The 21715-nt window shown below is 49.3% G+C and overlaps 1 protein-coding gene across 7 annotated transcripts in view; it reads left to right on the top strand.

The window, feature by feature from the left end:
* The window catches only part of FOXP2 (forkhead box P2), a 264727-nt gene that overhangs the window by 210865 nt on the left and 32147 nt on the right, over nt 1-21715 (top strand). For all 7 annotated transcript variants that reach the window (XM_078860978.1, XM_078860981.1, XM_078860983.1 and 4 more), the window contains 5 exons: nt 5692-5989; nt 10287-10394; nt 15784-15871; nt 18144-18227; nt 19891-20314. In XM_078860978.1, the coding sequence (XP_078717104.1) occupies nt 5692-5989; nt 10287-10394; nt 15784-15871; nt 18144-18227; nt 19891-20314 (1002 nt within the window). The remainder of the gene's footprint in view (nt 1-5691; nt 5990-10286; nt 10395-15783; nt 15872-18143; nt 18228-19890; nt 20315-21715) is intronic.

Below are 21715 nucleotides of genomic sequence, written 5' to 3'. Positions count from 1 at the left end.
GAGGTTGCCGGTGCGATCTCCCGGTGCGGCAGTTGAGGCAATGTTGCAAAGCTCCCCAATTGGTCTTCTCCTCGGTGCAGCCAGCAAGTCTCCAAGCAGCACAGCACAGCGAGTCAGCCCGCAGGTTGCGTGCGGTGGGTGTAAAGCGTGGGCATGCTTTCACTTCTTCCGAAACGCCTGGCCGGTGCGAGAGAGTGGGCCGCATATCCACTTACAGGAGCTCTCCAGAGCTGCTCCGTTGAAGTGCAGGCCCTGCCACCAGCAAGCAGTTGCCGGACTGGGCCACTACGTGTACCTATAACATTGTTATCTTCACCGGTGCAAAGAATTAGCGTGAAGTGCGTATTAACAACTTAATTCAAAGTAATGACAAGGTTTGATCTATACTATTACTGAGATGAGAGAAAGACCACCGCAGCCTTGTTTTCTGAATCTGGCGACGTCAAGATCTTCATTTCCTCTCGGTTCTTAAATAAAAAAAGAATAAACCCACCCCGTTATTATTTTTAATTCACCCACTTTTATTGTTTCATTGTATAAGTTCACCGAAGCAGTGAATTCATAACTTCTGGTATGCATTCGCTTTTTGTCTATAATTAATATTATTATTACTTAACAAAGAACAGGTTAGCAAGCGAAAGAAAAGTAAAACCAAGGAGGCTAAGCGAAAGGAAATGTGCGTGTTTAAAAAAAAAAACCTCACTACTGTAACATTAACATCTCTTTCAGGTCAAGCATACATCCCATCGTAAATACTCTTTTTTTCGTGGCACCGAGGTTTTCAAAACATTTTGTTCCTCCTGCTCCCAGCGATGCTCGATCCTGCCTCTCCGCCTTTGCTTGTGGAAACTCTTTCCGCGGCCAACGTACGCAATGTGTCATTGCACAGCTGCGTTAACAGCCCTGGTGGTAAAAAAAAGTCAAAAAAACCTCTCCTTGTTGAGTAAATCTCGCAACCCGGCGGATGGATGAAACGTAGACGTGAAAATAATCACAATGTTTTCGACGTGCCGTGTTCATTTTGTGTGCGTGATTTTTACGTTGATGTTAAACGTCTCAACTTTATGTTGTCGGTTGTTGTTGCGGTATCGCGTCGGGCGTTTTTGAAGGTTGTGTTGCACAATGAATGGGAAAATGTCTTTAAAAAAAATACCTTGTATCGACGCTTTTGTTTATGTTAAAAATTCCAGTCTTTTTTTTTTAAACCGTTGCAACGTTGAAATGTTTTTCACGCACTGTCACAGTCTCGTGCTTACCCTGTCTTCCTGCGCTCTCAAGAACGCCTTTAGCTTCCAACATTGAGCGTACGTACGTCTCTTTCGGTTAGTACATTAGGCCATGTTTGTTAATGATGGTGATGAACTTGTTTTTCTTTTTTGCTCGCAGACGCAATCGTTCTGTGTACGCAAGCACAAGCCTGTCCTGCCACGTGCATCACAGGCACGGTGACGATGCATCTCAGCGCAGTGTGCTTGTAGTTGTGACCATAGACAGATGCCACGAACAGCAAAGCCCCCCACTGCTCATGTCAGGCCTGAAATTGAATTTTACCTCTCAACTTCTGCCAGTTCATTTTTAATCCAGGAAAGAGCCTCGCTGAGTCTCGTGACCCTATTTCGGGAGGGTCCTGTTTGACATCTATCCGTTTTGTCTGTTTGTGCTCTCAGAAAAATGTCGGGTTCAGAGGTTTACGTGAAGTTTTTTTTTTTAATCTGTAAACTTTCATCCAAGAGGCTTTTCTTTGGAGGGCTTTTTTACTTAGCTGGAAACAATGGTTATAATGATGCCTCGTTTGCCAGGATTGTTGGCTGATTGGGGCCTCCTTATTCGTCTTTAATTGACTGTTTTACAAATCTGGAGGCCCCTTATTAAAAAAAAAAGAGACTGCGGATTTTTTTGTTGGTATGAAGTCATGAGGATTACTCTGCAATTGTAGAAATGTTAAGCCTCCAAATCGGGCAATACCTCCGTTCATCCCACCGACGGGTGGCACACTGTGTACAACATTGCTCTGCAGGGACAAATATCCCCCATCGAGAGTCATCTTTAGGCTGTCGGGGAAAGTGCGGCGTCTTCAGCGTGCAACGCGGCCGTGTGGCCACGACCATTGCCTGGCTGCCTTTGCAGTCTTTCTGGTGCTGGCGTTTACGCACTGCGCCAGGCACTCGCTTAGGGTTGATTCCACCCAGGGGAGGTGTGAGCACCGGTTCAGACATTTGTCACCGATGTTGGCCACGAGCTGGCAATTGCATTTTGGGCTGCTGGTTTCGTGGCACAGTGGGCTAACCGCTAAGCGACCGTTCCCCCATACACAAGCAAAGACGTACATACGCTCCGTACCAACAAACTCTCTGTATACCCAAACGTAACATCCAAACTCATTACGTTCCAAAAAAATGTTTTGTTCTAAATAATTGGCCACAGTTATTAGCACGGTTGCTGTGTGAAACCAGCAGCTTCTCAAATTCTCGACCTCGGCTGACACCAGCGGCAAGCGATAACTCAGCCGGTTCTGAGCACCCACCCCTTGATCAACTCAAACTGATGAGCGTGGTGAAACTTGGCAATCACTGCCTCCGCATGCAAACACAAACATGGGTATGCCTTCATGCAGCGGTATATCGGCAAAAGGCTGTAAATGGTTCACTTTGTAAACAATTATGAAAATGCCCAAGTGTGCAAGACACGAAGTTTACAGTGCCTGTGGCTCTCTCCCAGTCGTTCTTTATTAGTTTATTATCGTTAATTATTTGGTATTTATTTACGTTACACGTGACTTTGTCTAATGATTTATCGCTGCAGAACCTGCTGATAGTATACCGCACGGGCACCCACGCACAAAGACAAAGATCCCCCTGTATAGCCTTAACATACTGTTGGGGCAAGTGCTGTTTGCGAGCACCTATGAAGGCCGGCACGGCGCACGTCACACCAGGGGTTGGGTGGCCAGCACCTTTGTCTTCCCAGTGGCGGACCAGGTAGGAATTTGAGGTTGAGTCGACCTCAGGGAGGCCCAGGACCTGTTCAGATAATCGTCACCGGTGTTGGCCGTGAGTGGGAATCGAACCCGGGTCACCAGCTTCATAGTGCAGCGCGATAACCGCTACACCACCGCACGCACACACACACGCACACACATAAGCGGTTGCCTTCAGGGCCAAGCGGCCGCATGCGGAGACACGCGCGAGGGTGAAGCGCGGGTGAAGCAAAGAGGAAGCAAGGGGGGGAAGCGCTGGGAGGTGCGAGCACGTGCCCCCTTTCCCCCCCCCCCCGTGCCCCCCCCCCCAACCCTCCACGTGCGAGCGTGTTTACGCATACGAGCGCGCGCACCTTCGCCGGTCGGCGGGGCACGCGCCGCTGTCCGGCGCCGTTGTTTGTCACAGCGCCGTTATGTGTGGGGGTGGCGGTAAAGGCCTCGGCGGCTCTGTTTGCCCGCGGCGGTGGCAGAGCGGGGCACCCCTGGCCATCAGTGTTGTTGGCAGCGTTGTGGCGTTTTATCTTTATTATTTCCTTTTTCCTCTTTTTTCCCCCTCCTCTCTCGCACACACTCTCTCCGCTCCCGTCCCTCCCTTGATCAAATATTAATCAAACGCGGCCCGGCTGGTGCAGCACCTTTCCTAAGCCATTAGCGGCTGGGGCTCCGCTGTAAACTCGTGGCGCTGTGCTGTAATTAGCGGCTGGCCGTGGTGCTGTCAAGCGCCCGGCCAATTTATTTGGAGACATTTCACCTTCAGACGTCGGGAGGCGTTTTGCTAATGGCCAAGAGGGCCAGCGCGGGGCCACGCAACTCCTGCACACGAGCTCCACACTTCATTAGGGGCTGTAACAGCTGCGGCATCCTCCCCCCTCCCCCTGCCCCCCGCTCTGTCCCCCCCCCCCTCCGTGCAGCCAAAACTCCCACCACCGCCCTCGCGAAACCCCATCGCTAATGGGCGTCCCTATCCGGGGGATGTGGAGGTGCTACGCTCTTGGGCAGTTTAATAAAGGCCAGAATAAATATCATCCCGCTTTGTCCGTAAACAGTTCAGTGCGTGGCATTTAACAAACAGGGTAATGCTGCTATTCCGCGTTGAACATACAAGCCGAATGGGTGTTTTATTTGTTTTATTTTTATTTCTCTCTCTCTCTCGTAAATTGCATGTGTTGAATTTAATCCGAGGGCATGTTTAGTGATCACGCGTTTAGTTGTAGTCTCCCATTATAATTGTGGCGTGATATTGTTTTGAGTATAAATTGAAACAGATTGCTTTTGGGTATTTTTTTATGATATATATATCAAAGTTTGCTTCTTTAATTACGGCGAGCTTCTGGAGATGCACTGCTTTATTTGTGCAAGTTCTCCGCTCATTCCCAAGTGCCCATCTCGTGTAATTTGTAAATATACCCAACGTTCCACCACTCAGTCAGAATGGAATGCATTCTAGTGTTGTTAATCACTTTCCAACCGTGATGTAAAAACGCACAAAAATTATTCCTCCAGCAGTTAAAACATCCCGTTAATCCCCAATGGCAAGAGGATATCACCATTCTTGGGCACGTTCTGTACATACATGGCTTCGCGATGACCACCAACTGAAAAAAGCCACAAATGGAGATGTCATCTCTAAATGCTTATCATGCTGGCATTCTTTGTTTAAATGTTACCGTTTGTTTCTGGACTGCCCGCACTTGAGAAAGTGCGTGAGTTAGATTTTAGAACTCCGTTAACTGGCATTGCCTTTCAACCGTTGGTAGCAGCATGACCTCTGGGGTGCGAACCACAAGCTGTGATCCATAATAGAGGTTTTTGGGTTAAATCGCGTCAATATAAACCTGTCGTTAAACCCGCCACCACCCGGCGCAACCAATTAGTAAGGTTTGTCACGTAAACAAAACATGCCAATTCGTTACTAGTACATCACACCGGGGTGTTGCAGAGTAAACCCACAACATTTACAATTCGAGTTTGACGTTTCACCAGTAATTAGCATCATTAGGTGACAGCCATATATGTGGAGAAATCCACCTGTTTTGGTCTTAAACGGAGGGATACATGTGATGTCGTCAATTGTCAGCCAATCAGGTGCGAATGCCAGAGGCCTGCGGGACGAGGGGGGGGGGGTTCATGTATCCATCTACATTACAATGGATATCCGTGACCTGGCTTTGAGTTTTAGTCATCGTCTGAGGTGCCACCAAGGCCCCCCCCCCCGTTGCAGAGTGGTTGGGAACAGTGCAGCGAAGTGAAAGTGCGCTCCACTTCTTCGCTGAAAACGGCTCGACTCGCCGTCACGTCCACCTGCGGGTAACAACCGCCTTTTTACGGAGTTGCTCGGTCACTTCGCTGGAATGGGTCGATGGCCGATGGGCAAGACTGGTGATGGAATGGCAGACAAAGGGATGAGCTCGTTCAAGAGCTCGACCTCCGTGGAGATGGAGCGGTGAGATCTGTTCGTTTTGCAAGGAGTAAAGACGGATGCCGTCAGCACTCCGAGAGGAATGGCGATGGCACGGGGAGGCATTCACTCAGCAGTGGATAGGCAATGGCTGATGAAGATGAAGAACTTCTGCAGACGGGCAAACTCCCGTTTCCTAGAGACCCCGTCTGCGACACGCATCACGATGGAGGTTACACCCCCTCCACTCGCACTCGTGCATGAATAAATAAACAAATGGATCAACAATGCTGTCCCCTTGACGTGGCACGAACAGGCTTGAGCTCGACGGAGCGCCAGCAGCTGTGGAAGGACGTGAGCTGCTCCGGCGGCACCGGAGGGGCGGCCGGGCCCGGCGGGGTCGGCGCCAGCACCAGCGGGGGCGCCTGCGCTCCCGGCGGCCGGGCCGGGTGCTCGGACGACTCGCTGGCCGTGGTGACGTCCACCAAGAACGGCGGCGGGCTCGACCTCTCGTCGCCGTCGTCGTCGTCGTCCTCGTCGGCCAAGCCGTCGCCACCGCTGGGGCAGCCGCCGCCGCTCGCCAACGGGCAGCGCCACACGCCGCGCCGGGATAGGTGACTAAACCGTGCTCAGATATTTTTTTCTTGGGACCAGGTGAGGCCCCTCCCGAGCTACGTAGCTGTTTTTCGGAAGCGACCTGGGCTATCACAAACGATTGCTCAACGGAGTGGCTTATCATCGCGTGGACATTTATTGCGGACAAATTCTCTGAAGCGCGTGATGTTGATTCTAAATGTGGAGGGGAAAATAACGGAGGACCCGGAGAAAAATCCCCGCGGCCACGGGAAGAGAGAAAGAGAGAGAGAACATGCACACTCCAAATATACAGGCGTCAGGGTCGGGATCGAACCCAGGACTACCTGTATAGCAGACGAGGTAGTTAACATCTTGCCACCATGATGCTCGGGCGTGCGGGGACACTGCTATGTCGAGATGCCCTCGATGTTACGCGACGATGTTGATGTCACTACTGAGAAATAGATTATTATCGCGACAGTGCGAAGACCATATAAATGCAACTGCCAAATTCATGCAACTCGCATATTTCAATAGACACTGCAGGATAAAAACAACACAACCATACAACTGCTAAAACAATATATTTAGCTTATCAATACCACCACCATAACAATTATGGAAGTAGGGTCATGTAACTCCCCCACCAATGGTAGTGCCGCCTGCTGCATAAGCCATATTTGTTTAAATACCTAGCAGAAAATGCTGGGCAGCGATGAGACTCAAACGAGTCATTGCCAGCAAATTTACCGAATTGTGAGGCTGCTAACTGCTAAGCTATCAATATGGAACTATTTTAGTTTAAAAAAATAAGCAGCATTACTAATCTTTAATATAATAACACTTACTTGTCGTGATAATTAAATAATGGCACAGGTATAAATTGCCATGATGGTGCGAGGTTGCGAGTGTATTTCTTTAAATTTTAATAAAGGATGAAAAAATTGCAAGAATTTAAACGATGATAATAATGCATAAAAAATGATATTGTGCATCTGCGCGGAAGCAGACACCGCCGGGGAAAGGTGGCAGCCTGTCTAATTTCAAATAGAGATGAGCTCCCAGAGAAAAGATAATGTTTTTCAGTTTTGACAGCAAATGACAGAAAATGACTTTAGTCATCAGGAGGAACATTTAGCGCATTTGTTTGCCTGTGCACCATCGGCTCGGAGATAACAGGCGGAATAAGGATTCCTCCACGTCCACAGGTACTCTCTGCCTTTTTCTCCCCCCCGCTCCCTCCCCCCCGCTCCCCTCCGCCCGTATTTGTGGCATGTGCCTTTATAAACCTGGGACAGCGTCCTTTCTTTGGCTGTTTGAAGCTAAACCCAAAAAATGCTGCCATCACATTTGAACGTCGGTTGACAGTGGCTTCCATTGAGGGGTGACGGGCAAGGGAAATGGCACGCATTAAAAACGCTGGGCCCCTTTACAGAGGGCCGGGCGGCGATATTGCTCTTTTGTGTAAACGACCCTTTCATATTCAGCCACTCGGTTCACGGGGAAATTAAATGGAGGGTTCTCACTCTTTCCAGTAAACGCGAGCTTGAAGACAGCGGCCACGCGTTGCTCCGGGTTCGTTTCCGGGGCCGTGGGCTTGAAGGCTTATCAAGGAAAATGCTAATTTGGAACGTGGCACCAGCTGTTAATTTCGCCAATTTCTCTTGGAGATTCCGCTTTAAAAAAAATATGTATACAGTCTACACATACGTTAGGCGCAGGGATGGATATCACAGCGGCGCAGGGACCGGAGGTAGTGATTTTGGCACGAAGCAGGGCTTCATCCAGCAGTGACGCCAACGCACGATAGATTACACGAGAAGGCGTTCTATTAATTTTGAGAATGACACAGACTGCTTTTAAATCAGGGACACACCTGATGTTAGGCTTATTTAGAAGCCTCATTGTCGTGTGCTAATCACATAACTTTATACGATTATCTCAAATTGCACGCAGGATATGCCTGTTGAGAGCACATTCCAGTTAAATGTGGTTTCTTTTTGCAATTCATAATCAGGCCGCATGTCATCACTTGGCAAGGCCGTGCTTCTGCAGAATTCTAAACTCTTCGTGCAAATTCCAAACCGCTGTTTCATTCGGCTCGTTCCTAAATAACACAGCGGAATTCGATTACGATCACCGCATGAATTCAGCCGCAATAGATTGTTTTGCGAGTACGTGATTATGAAAATAATAATTGGTTTATGTAGTACAATAAATGCATCACTAACTTGTATTAATTGCTGATTATGGCGTAAATAAAAGCCAGCAAAAATAGGAAAACACGCGATACTATAGCATCTCATTAGGATGGGTATTAAACAATGTGTATTTGCATATAGATTGCAACAATGTTCACATGACACGAATAGGAAAAATAATGCACCCTATTAAGACAAGCAACGCATGTTTATAAATATGTGGAAATTATTGCTGATAGATTACATGTGGATAATAGGAAGAATTCCATTGAGTAGTGTGTCGAGCGTGCACATGTGCATCTCGACGGCGGGTGGAGCCGTGGCGAATTGGTTAATGCACTGCGCAATGGACCCGTCGACCTGAGTTCGATTCCATGCCGTGGCTAGCATCATCAGCGGTGAATGTCTGACCTGATGCTGGGCCTCCAATTAGTTTGACTCGGCCTTAAATGAGTACCTGGTACTCGGCGCTCGAAACATCGGAACTGAGGAGACGTGGTTTCTGGCCGCACAACCCTCTGGTGGGCCGTGCCATTCTTAATAGGTACTCTCTAACAACACTTGTCCCAACAACCTATGTAGGCTATACGGGGGAACTTTGTCTTTGGGGGTGGAAGTGGGGGGGGCGGGGAGACTGGTGGCATAGTTGTTAGCGCACTGCACTATATATATCTGGTGACCAGAGTTCAATTTCTGGCAATGCATAATGGTGGCTATCGGTATCTGAACTCTGACACGAACCTCGAGTGGGTTGACTCAGCCGAAGATAAGGGAAACGTAGTGTGATGTGTTAGCATGACGTGGATATGTGGGCCTCATGCGGGCCCACCCGTTTGCCTCGTACGCCGTACTCGCACACAGCTTGACCCAACATTCCACAACACGGAATGGGAATCTTTATCTGCATATGCATTGCACTGGTAGCATGGAAGAGAGAAACACGCATGTTTACGTGTAATAAGCGCTTTTCTTACCGGTCAACATGATGTCTCTAAATTGTGTTTATTCTCTGATCTGTGTTCCTCTTTATATCAATGGAACACACTGCCCACTGACATCAGATCCTCCGAGTCAATCTCCACCTTCAAATCTCAATAAAAAATACTCATCTGTTCAAAAAAGGTCGTCTTACAATCCGGCTTGAATTCCCTCCTCCACTCTACCACCTCGTATATTCCAGCCCTCAAATGCCCTCTATTATTAATCAGCGAGATTCCAAGCACACGCATATTGATTGCTCTGAAAAGTACGAGTGGGGCTTGGCTCGCGAATGTCGCTCGACGGGACGTTGGCCGATGATTGAGACTGGCGATTGAATGGCAGCCGAAGGGGTGGACATGCCCCGCGGACATCAGCGCATGTGCAGGAGCTGATCCGATGTGACGTTGCAAAACCGTGAGGGGCAATATTAATTAATTAATTAATATCTCGCCTACTTCAGTTTTTTGTTGCTGTGGTTGTCTCACCTGATGACGATTGCTTGTGTTGCGATCGAAACGTCGTGATCTATTATTTTTCTACCTACGTGACTTTACCGAAAGAACCAAAGGGTATTAATATTAATGTTTTATTTATAGAGTACCTTTCATCGAGGATCCGAAAGTGCTGTACAAAACAAAGTAGGCACTCGACGTAACAATAACTCATGAAACTAAGAAACCAAGAAACAGCAAAATGACGTGGGGTGGCTTTCATCGAGCAGTGGATAGATCACGGTTGATGATGATGATGATGATGTCGATGGCGATGTGTTAAATACACGTGTTAGAGAATGCGCAGGCGAACACGCGTGCGACTGTAAAACACTGAAAGTTCGCGTGAAGCGATGCCTCGCGGGCGATCGTAATGACTCGGCGCCGCGTAACTCGTGGTGCCACCGAGGTCATTTCGAAGTCGGCGAGTGGAATAATTTGAAACGTTAAACAACGTAGTCCGAGGCGTGGATCGGGTCGCTCCTCCACGGCGGTGAGACCTAGGGGGGCGGGGGGGGGTGCGGATGGGGGGTCACCATGTCGCCAACGATACGTTATCATCCACGTCACGTGGATGCGTGGTTTCTAACCCACACATGTAAAACTCTCAACACACACCCTAACCCCCCTGACCTGACCCCTCGGTGTTTTGTGTCCTCCAGTTGCTCGCAGGAAGAGGTGGTCAATGGCACCCACCCGCTGTTCGGTCACGGCGTGTGCAAGTGGCCGGGCTGCGAGGCTCTCTGTGAAGACTACGGCCAGTTCCTCAAGTGAGTGCCGCTTCGTATGTACGTGCGTATGTATGTATGTTGAACTTCTTTCGCGCACCGCACAAAGTCAACCGTGCCAATCGGTTTTGAGTGCACGGCGGTCGTTCATGTTAGGTTTGTCGCGGGCACGCCCACGCGCCGATTCATAAAAATTGGATTGCTACGCTCATGGTACATGCGTCAAATTGTGTGTCTGTTTGGTAGTGTAGTGGTTGGCCTTAATAGGTGCTCGCTAACAGCACTTGCCCCAACAGTCTGTTAAGGCTACACGGGGGATCTTTGTTTGAGACAGAGAATGGATTGCATTTCATGGAAATTGTCCGGGAATCTTATTGCTCATGGTACCTTTAGGCTCGTGGAGCAAAGAAAACTGTACGAATAAAATGGAAAAACGGGACGCAATGAAAACGATACTTAACAAAGACATAAGACGAAAAAAAACGGATAGTTTCTCGGGAATGAACTATGTTCCCAAATCTTGATAATTCATGAAATTGCTGGGATGAGTGGAGGTGCAAATAATTTCAAGTTTATTTAACAATTCTTGGACAAGAGAAGAAACTGGTTACCACCAAGAACAGACATGAACAACTGGTGGCAAAGCTTCTGAGTGCTGCCAGTGTATTTATTTACATTGTCAACACGAGCGAATTCGGTGATAACCTCCGTCCATGACCAAAACAGCAATATTAGCTTATCTTGTATCAAATTGAACGTAACAATTACAAATCCCACGATTATCTCAATGAAAACAAATCGAGGATTGTTTTGCGGTCCTAATTTCGCGACCACTCGAGTACCCGTGATACGTGCGTCCTGTGGTTTGCGATTCAATTGCGATATTGCGATCGAGTGGACACTCCACTTAACCCCCACCCCCCCCCCCCGCGCCCACAGCCCGTTTGGAGATATTCGTAAAATGTTTTCACGATCCACGCAGATGGCCGACCTCGTAACCGTGTGTGGAACGACACAACGGGTTACGGTTTCAAACTGCGTTTCTGTTGGGGGCCCGGTCCTGTTAACCGATCGATTGTGTATTTCCCACGTGGTTTTCAGAGCCCTTCAATTTGCGGCGAAGATTTCGGGCACTATTGAGAGGCCTGGTGTGGATTATATATTTATCTTCCATCAGTCAAAATGGATTTTTAATTACTTCCTCGTTGAGTACACTGCCAGTGACCTGATGTGGTGGCGTCACTTGCGGTGTGTTGCGATGTTGTTTTTTGTGAAGTTGGTTTTCTCTTTTCTTACCATTCGTGCAGCCTGCAGCAGCAACCGCGAGCCTCCCCTTCCCCAGATCACAGTTCCATGTTCTTCTTGTGCCCACCAATCAAAATCAACACAAATCCCAACAATTGGAGGCATAACACTGCTGACAACTTGGCACAGCGCTGGCTCTGCACACTGTCATTTGAACAGCGGTGGTTTAAGTTTCGTGCCTTTAACGGATGCTTCAGGAACCGCTTTAAAGATTAAGGATAACATATTTTACACCTTTTTGTTAAAGTGTGGCCAAAAAAAAAAAATGTGACTTCATAAGTAGAATGAGATCTACATAACCGGAATGACCAATATACATATATATGTATGAAATAGCACAGGGCTCTGCGGTACATTTTTTGGGGTTGCAAAGTGGTGGGGATTGGGAGTTGAGAGCAGTGCAATGTGAAGATGCGAGCGCAGGGGAAGTAAATTTGTCATTTTTCCGCTTTGTGTGGGGTTACCAAGTGTCAGCCCGCTGGTTGATGCCTGTTTAATACATAGGCTTTCGCGACCAATAATACCCATAATAGAGGTTTTTTTTGGGTTAGATCGTGTAAATATGAATGTGTCGTTAAACCCGCCAACCACCCGACACACAGCCAATTACGTAAACAAAAGGTGCCAATTCGTGACTAGTTCAGCACACCCACAATATTTACAATTAGGTTTATTCTCCAACACACCGGTGTGCTGAGCTCGTCACGAATTGCCACGTTTTGTTTATGTAACAAACCTTACTAATCGGCTGTGTCGGGTGGTGGCGGGTTTAACGACACATTTATGTTTACGTGATCTAACCCCAAAAAAACTCTCGTGGTTGATACCTGATTTGTGGATGATCTGTTTAAGCCCGAGACAATGCTAACCTTTGTAACAGCGATCAAGGGCCCGGCCACATTACGGAACATTCAAATATTCTACGATCACGTGGCAGCTGTTGGGAACGATACCAATACACGCGTGCCTCTTTATGAGCCGTTTGGAAACAAGCACTAATAAGTAATGACCCGCGCTGCGGTCCAGAGCGTTTTGCGTCCTCTGATCTCTTAAAGGAGCGACGGCAAACCGACTTGTCCGTAGCAGATTGATTTCTGCAGGATAGATGCAAGCTGTGAGACAAAGACCATGTTTAGGGCATGACAAAGTGGCTTAGGATCAATATCCGTGACACTGCTTACTGATAAACCGAACATAAAGAATTGAGTCGCGAGGAGAAAAAACCGCCCTCGCCCGGTGCGATTGTCACTTAGCCGTCCGCGGAAGGCGGCTAACAAAACGCCTGACGGTTGTGATGTGTTGCGCCGTCGCAATAAACCGGCGCTCATAAAACAGGCCGGCTTATAAAGTGTGATGTCTCGCGGGCCCGATGTTTGTCCGCTGCTGGCATTTTGCATGATTTATGTAGAGCCAAAGAAGCGTGGATTCCGCGGGAAGGTCCTGCGTTGCATGTGTGTTGCGCGAGGCCTGCTTGCGTGCGCGAGTGAGTGAGTGAAGAACACCAGCGTTGCCACCATCGCGCCCACGCGCTCACCAGATCGCTCAGCCGTCACTACCCTCCTCGGGGCCCCCGCGCGGCGTGTGCGGAACACACTATCAATTAACTTGCTCATTCATTGGGGGGGGGGGTGGGGGGCTTTGTTTTGCACAGGTAGATTGTACCGCGTAATGAAATCACGAGCATAAGCTCATAAAGGTGAAACGACAGTGAGCATAATTAGATTTTGATTAAACTCCTATTATCATGCCTGTGGCAGGACATCAATTTGTTTGTCAACACGTTTAAAGCCATCACTTTTAATGGGGTAGTAGTCATGGTGTGGGGGGGGGCACGCCAAATGTGTGTGTGGAGGCTGAATCAAAATGAATAAGCTGCATTTCAATTTCACTGTTATTTTGGCCCATCAATTAAACTTTGCTGCTTTTAATTTTTCTCGACCGTTTTTGCTGCTGCTGCTGCCTCAGAGGGGGCCCAGGCAGCAAGCCCGACGACAATAAGCCGCCGCAGTAAATAGGCGCATTATTGTCGAGGTGTGACGGCGGGAAAAGTGTTCGGGCACCGATAGCGGGGGGGGGGGGGAGTCAGTGAATACACCCGCGAATGTTTTCGCTCGCTGCCCGGCCTTCCGAGGGAAACAATGCGGGTAATAGTATTTCCGCGCGGCGTCTTGACAAAGCCCTTCCTGGTCAGCCCGGACCCCCCTCGCTCGTAATTTACGACTTTTTAATATATTAAATGCATTAGCAGGCTCGTAATGAAGCCGTGCCTGAAATGAAAGGGATATTTGAAACCTCGTTCCACCGCGAGTCTGATTAAATGATTAATGAGGAGCGCGGTCGCATTTGCATTATCGAGAAGTAATTCGGGTGAAGGGAGATAAAAATCAGCCAGTGTTCGGCAAAAGGGTAGGCTTTTGCGCCATTTTATCACCCCTCGCGCAAGCATAAATCAGAAGATATACACACTGCTCCCGCCCCACAAGCCACCGCGCGCGCGCTGAGGCGCGCGCGCGAGGCCCGTTGAAATATAAAACGGGGAAGAGTTATCGCCGTCCCAGTATGAAATAATCGCGTGTAATTGCGATCATAATTCACGGATGGCGAGCAGCTGTCTGAACTTGCTGCAGGTAGCAAATGGTTGAACACATGGGGGGGGGGGGGGGGGCGGTGGGAGAGGGGGGCCGGGTGAGAATTTCTCTTTGTAGTGGCCTCAGCCATTTTGTCACAAAAATTAGGCTGAGATGAAAGAAAGAAATGAGAACATGTTTTTTTCTCCATAATATTTGATGCAAGGTCACTAAAAAAAAAACGCTGATTTTCTGGTGTTGGCGTATACACTATAAATGCGGAATGCGTTATGGAGCATTTTGTGCCAAAATGTTTTTATGGATTTCATTTTTTTTGGTCCCTAACAGCGTCGTTTCGCAGTGTGTTTATTTGGAGCAGGTTTTAATGAATTAAAAAAGGCATCGACAAGTGGAAAATTGTGGCAAGGAACAAGGTGTTGCTATCGATCGGAAAGCGCTGTTTGCGCGAAGCTGTTTGTGAGGCGGGAGGCATGGATCTTGGCGTAGAGCTGACATTAAGCAAAGCCCACCTTACGAATTATTTCATTATCGTACAAATACGCACCTGCGAGGGCTGAAAAAAAAAACCCTCTCTCTCTCGGGCGATCTTGCACGGTCCTTTACCGCGCTGCCTCTATTATTTTTTTTCCTCTCTTTTAGTGGGAGATCATTCTAATTTGGTTTCAGCTAATGGCGGACTCTGTGGCAAAAGGCTATTTGAAAGCCTTAGCAGTGGAGAGGTGGCACTTGCACCTTGTAATCCTTTTATAGCGTCGTCTTTGAGGGAAGGGGGTCAGTGGGGGGGGTTGTGGGTAAATGTGCAAATGAGCCTCAATTCAACGCTTGTTCGAACTTGTTGAATCCAGTGTGGTGGTGGTGGCTGATTCGAGCGGTGCAAGAGGCAATTTTTTGCGCCGGGTATATCTTCCAGCAGTCTCGGATGAGCTCCTTTCGAGCAAACAACATATTCGCCGCGTCGAACAAGGATATACATGTTATCAGACGTTCTGGTTCTCTGCGCGTCTGAAAACGAACCCCTATTTGAGGTTGTGAGCTTGGCACATTGTTGCGTTCCACCTCGGTGCAGATAACAGTAATGAGTAGAATTCAGAATATACGCGTTTTAATAATAATAATAACGATAATAATAATAATGAAGCAGCGATGGGTTAGCGGTGGTGATTAAAATTTGAGCAAGTGCAAAAATAATACAAAAAAGGCATCAGAGAAAGAGTTAAGAGTACACAAAGCACATGTAACATCTCATCAAAGATTTTCACAGCTTTAATTAAAATGGTCAAAACTCCTTTCAAAACACTGATCCACTGAACACAGCTTGAAAATTAAAACATTAGTATTCTCTCTCTCGTGCGCTCGCTCTCTTAGACCCTCTCTCTCCCTCTCGCCCGCTCTCTCAGCCTCGCTCTTTCCAGATGTAAAATTAACACAAGTTGGATGAGAATTTGTTGTCTTTTTTTTGTGTATATCCCCCGCGCTCCCATTAGCGCACCCCACAGCGTCGGCAATGATCATTTGTTTCTTCTGCTGCCTGTTCACAGACACATGAACGCGGAGCACGGGCTGGATGATCGCAGCACCGCACAGTGCCGGGTGCAGATGCAGGTGGTGCAACAGCTTGAGCTGCAGGTCGGTGCAACAAAAACGGACGTGCTGCCTTCTGGGCCGTTGGCGTCGATTTTCGTCGCCCTCCGTTTAATTGGTGTCGCCGCCTTCGAGGCGTGTCGACGACGACGACGATTCGTGGATGTTTATTCAAGTAATCGGGCCTGCGGATTATCATTTCTGTCATTTTCTCAGATAGTCAACTTTTAGGGATGGATCTCCGAAGTCCCCGCTGTGTGTCTGCCGTGCAGCCGGCACCAGATATGGCGGGTGCCGGAGGATAGAAAGCATTGGCGAGGTGTGATGCCATCAACAGCGTTGCCCCTGATGACTTGATATTGAGTCGATGAAAGCAGTCAAACACTCAGTCGACTCTTAGCTATTCAATTTTGGTTCTGAGGGGCTTGCAATATCCCCCTCGTGCTCGCCCTCCCCCACCAATATTATCGAGACAGCCAATCGGTGAAGTCGGTCAATCCTTTTTACATCCACGTACGAACCGAAGACCGTTGTTTTGTCTTCCTCAATGCAATGCAGTCCCACGATGACGTTAATATATTATCTCGGTGTGCGTCTTGAGTCAGAATTAGTTCATTTAGTCCCATCGTAGTCGTGCTTTGGTCTGTGGTGGGTAGTGGTCATGGTCCTCTTTTCACAATTGATGACTTTTGTCCACTCATTGACTAATATATATATTTTAAATATGTATCATCACTAATTAACGCCGCTGATGGCACATGGTAAACTTTGCCCACAGAGTCAAAAGTCAAATGTGCATGGAGTGGTACTGATTTTAAAACACGTGACCTTTATTGCCAGTATCAAAGTATAAGAATAGGTTTTACCCTTTTTGGTAATAAAACAGTTGTATTAAGATCTTTAAACACCAAACAGAAACCTTTTGCAAGGAATCATGTCTGCATTAACCACACATACTGGTATTGATTTTATTTGTGGCCTGGAATCAGTGATCATTTCCCCACCAAGTAGGTAGTCAGATTATATTGAACTCTCAACTTTCTACAACTGATTGGTGATGGGAGGAGCAATAATAATAACAATTAAATAATTGGTGTCTACATGGAAGTCGATACAAATGACATATTAACTGTTGCTTATCTATCGTACGGTAACAGGCCTTTCACCGGTTTCTCTTTAAAACAAAAAACAAAAAATAAGTTTTCCCCAAAAATTTGGAGCAATAAGCAAATCACCAAACTCAACTGGGTGGTCGTTGTTGGTCCTCAACAAAATTCCGTTTGGTGGGCGTTTGAAGGAAACCGAGGGGGGGTGTCCCTGGAGGGTTGTGGGAGCCACGGCGGCTTTTCGTCACAAAAGTGCATCCTATGCCAACAGTATCCCGGTTCGACAACGCGTGCGAGAACGGAAGTCGCGGTGGCATCGTCCCACGAGATGCAGGGAGAGAGAGAGAGAGAGCGGGTCAAGCCTTAGCAGGCCCTCTCCGCGGCAGTCCGCCGTCCACGCCGCCGCCGGTCGCCCCTGACAAGTTTTAGCGTCGTTCCGCCTAAATAAAAGGCAAAATCGTGCGGAAAGCGATCGCGGGTGGGGGGCGGCGGTAAGGAAGGGAGCAAAGAAATAAATAACAACGCTGAGCTTGACGAATGGTGCCGCGCCGCCCGAATTTGGCCGGGCCAGCCGACCCCGGCGCGCGAGTAATGACGCTTCTCGCGCGAGGGCCGTTCGCCAGGAAGGGGAGCGGGGTGCGGATAGGGAACTCCTGTTGCCTCATCCCACCACCACACTTGGTGAGGAGCGGCGCCCCCCCCCCCGCCCCCCCGTGCCGCAGTGACAGCCTCCTGTGGGGAGGTGCTCGGGCCGCGCTCCGAGGGCCTACTTAACGCCGCCACGCCGCCGCCCTTGTTAGGGCAGCCCGCTCTCTCTCCGACGGGCACGCACATCACATTACCATTACGTTCAACCGGTGGGATATTGGGGGGGGGGGGGGGGGGGAAAGGAGTTCGCGCGGTTCTTTATTATTTTCCTGCGTGGTTTTTATTTTTTGCCGCATATCATTTACAGCTTGTTACCAAAATAAAAAAAGGGGTAAGGCGGAAAATTCCCGAGGCTGCCCCATTACGTCGGTAAATCGTTACGCAGAGCGACGCGCGTGTTTGTGCGACGGGAGATGTTTGCTCCGTTTTATTTTTGGCGTCTTGCTTTTTTTTTAATCTTCTTCCCTTTCGTTTGAGCGCACGCCGCGATCCGTTTTTTTTCCGCGTGACCCTTCGCCTTTTGCCCACGCCGAGCGCTTTTTCCCCCCCGCGATGTTGCTCAGCTGTCGAAGGAGCGGGACCGCCTGCAGGCCATGATGTCGCACCTCCACATGAGGCCCTCGGAGCCCAAGCCGACCCCGCAGCCTGTGAGTTATCCCGGCGCGTCGGCCCACGCGGCCCTCTCGGAAATAATGATGGATGGCCGCCGGGTCCCCGTCCCGTCCCCCGACCCTCGAATTTTAAAGCATCTCAACCGAGTTCGGCACGGAGCAAATAAAGCCCCAAGTGGCGTGCCGCCTCCGCCCATTAGGCGGCATTGATGCCGACGCACGTGTTTAGTTACCGCGTGTCCTCCGTCCGCCCCAGGTTGAGCGTGCACAACCTGTGTTTGATGCGGCCGGTGATGAAGCCCATTGCTAGAGGGAAGGGGGATGACATCGGCTTACAGTGACAGTGTTTTTTTTTTATGGCCCACTCTGAAAAAGCTTTTACTTTTATCAGCCCCCCCGCCCACCTGCCCTGCCCCCCCCCTACCACCATCACCGCCGCCCCTTCTCTATCGCCTTGCTATCCAATTGGGAATAATCAGTCTGCAAACACGCCCACTCATGAACATGACATCTCTGCTGCTCTCTTAACCTGTCCCGTTGCCATTAATTTGACGTTTGCAATTTTTCTCATCATCCAACCCCCCCCCCGCCGCTTTCCCCCGGTCTCTCTCCCTCTCTTGCGTTTTTTTTTGTCTTCACATCGCTCGCCTATTCTAATTGGAAACTCACGTTCCCTCCGGCTAATTTTCCAATTTAGGCCTGTTTTCCGATAGCGGGGGCTGTATTTATGGAGGGAGGGCCTCTCCCCCCTCTCCTCCATACCACCCCCTCCAAACCCGACAGCACTAATCGGCCGAGGTGGCGGGGTCGATGTGTTGTTTTCCGGCTGATTGGAGGCTCGCAGATGGAAATTGAAGGCCGCAGCCGCAGTTAACTGTGCATCCTGCAAATCCCAAACAAGCAAAAATGCCGTCTGCTAACGACGCGAAGCTGTAAATATTGCCAGTTCACTGCCGCATTCTGCCGTGCCATCAAAAATTAATGATTTAGAAAATGTTCCCATTAATAATACCTTTTTTTATCTGAAGTGTTATCAGTTTCGTCTTGCTTACATGGAATGCGGTTTATTAATGCGCTGCTTTGTTATTTTTCAATTTTATTGTATTTCCACCACCATTTTCACTTTTAAATTACTTGTTCTGTATCTGTTTAGTATTAATGTTTTTAATATGACCCCCTACAAATTCACTGCCTCTTTAGTTTTATTATTTCCTTGTGTTCTCGTGTTTTCCAATGAATTGTCTCGCTGGAGGTTTTTCTTTTCCTCTCTCAATGTGGTCCCCACTCGCCCTCTCGCTCTCTCACACATCCACTCACCCCGCACGCCCACCGGCTCACTCATGCGCTCGCGCACTTGCTCACCCCTTCTCCGATCAAGTGGCCGATCCACCCAACCACCCACCCACCCGACCAGCTATTCCCTTAATAATAACACTTCTCACTGCAGCTACGCGTGCAGCCACCTGCACTCAACCTCTCATGCTCCCTGGCCCCGTGACTCGCTCACACGCCCTCCTGCCCGCCTGCCCGCCCGCCTGCCCGCCCAAACCGCCCACCCGCCCGCCCGCTGGCTACCTGACTAATCCACCCACTGGCCCGCTCACTCACTAATACAATCACACACTCCTTCATTCACACAACCACTCACTCACACACTCACACGCTCACTCTCCCTTGCCTCCGTGCCCGCCCCGTGCAGCTGAACCTCGTGTCGGCCATCACTTTGTCCAAGAGCGTGGCGAGCTGCACCAACCCCTGCGAAGCGTCCTCGGGCTGCTCGGGCTCCACGAGCTCCTACAGCGTGCCGCTCACCCCGACGACGCCCACGCCGGCGCCCACCGCCCTCACCCCCAGCGGGCTCCCGCCGCTGCCGTCGCTGCCGCCGCTGGCCGCGCTGCCCCAGGGCGTCATGCACGGCGTGGCCACCCACCCCAACCCGGGCCCTCCGCCGCCGCTACCGCCGCCGCTACCGCCGATGCTGAGCCGCACGCCGGGGCCGCTGCCTCCGCCGCCGCCGCCGCACCACCACCACCAACACCACCACCACCACTCGAGCATGCACGCCGGCATGGGCCCCATCCGGCGACGCCACTCCGACAAGTACAGCATCCCGGTCAGCGCCGGTACGTCGTAGTCATCGTCGTCGTCGCCGCCGCAGCAGCTGCTGCTGTGCTGCTGCTGATGCTGCTGATGCTGCTGATGCTGCTGATGCTGCTGATGCTGCTGATGCTGCTGCCCGTCGTGAGTTGTAGAGGTCGCTCGTGTGAGCGTTGGACCCTTGATGTGACCCCCAACGATGCGGTTGAGAGAACTTCTTCTGCAAAGTTTTCAAATTGCTGTGCAGAGGAAACCAATGATTGCACCTCGATTACCAGTTTTTAGTTGCGTTTTTTTGTCTCTTTCCACAATTTTAGTTTCCTGTTGTGCTGTCGGGTGTCGTGTCTTAAGTCAAAGATTGCCGGTTTAACATCTTCCCTGCAAAGGCCACTTAATGCAGTGCATTTTGGCTCCTGTAAGGTGCAAGGTATCATTGAAGGTGTTCTCTGTGGGCGCTCGTGAGCTAGTGGAGAAAATTCCACTTTCATCTGGAGCCCATTGGTTTTTTTCTGCACAGGGAGACCACTTTTGACTTTCCAGGAAATTGGTGCAGCCTTTCCAGGTGGTTCCTAATTTACCATGCCTGGAGGGATTAGGGGTTGAGTTAGAGTTCGGGTGTCGCGGTGGCGAGATATTAACTACCTCAGGAGATCGTGGGTTCAATCCCAACCCTGACGCCTGCTGTATATTTGGAGTTTGCGTGTTCTCCCCGTGGTCGCGTGGATTTTTCTCCAGGTCCTCCGGTTTATCCCTCCACATTTAGAAACATGCGTTTAGAGTATTTGGCAGCTATATATTTCCAGATGATAAGTCACTTCGTTGAGCTATCAGTTGTGGCCAGGTCACTTCTGAAAAAGAGCTGTATCGCTCAGTGGGCCTTACCTGGTAAGATAAAATTGTTTAGTTTATAGAATTGGCCGGGATTTAAAATTGTGATCTCCCACGTTAATGAATCTGTTTCTCTTATCAGCTTAGCTACATCCCGGGCCATTTGCCTGAAATAAAACATGAACATGCGAGTGGGCCAGATGACTGGAGTGGTTTACGAATCCGTGCAGACAGACACGGATTCAAATCTCGCCTTGGCCACACCACTATGAGATTCAGCACCGTCATCATCCAGCTAGTAAACCCCCCTTGCGCTAAGTGAGCTTGACAGATTATATTATTAGTGAAGTGCCCGGAGATGTTGTTTTCAAGAGGAGGCTCTCATGTGTGGGAATCATCGCCCAAAGTTGGAAAACGCGGAAAATCGTCGGATTCTCATTTGATGGTTTCTGTGACCAGATGCTGCTCCACTCCAGGGGGATTCATCTTCCTTTATACATCAATGTCAACACGCAGTCTCACATTTAGATGATGTATATACATACCAACGTTGTGTGTGTGTCTATGAGTGACAAACGTGTTATTATAAATACAATAAT

The sequence above is a fragment of the Lampetra fluviatilis genome, chromosome 11 (genome assembly GCF_964198595.1).
Source record: "Lampetra fluviatilis chromosome 11, kcLamFluv1.1, whole genome shotgun sequence".
NCBI classification, from domain to species: domain Eukaryota; kingdom Metazoa; phylum Chordata; class Hyperoartia; order Petromyzontiformes; family Petromyzontidae; genus Lampetra; species Lampetra fluviatilis.
The sequence above is the reverse complement of the archived record's forward strand: the minus strand, read 5'-3'. Positions and strand labels throughout refer to the sequence as shown.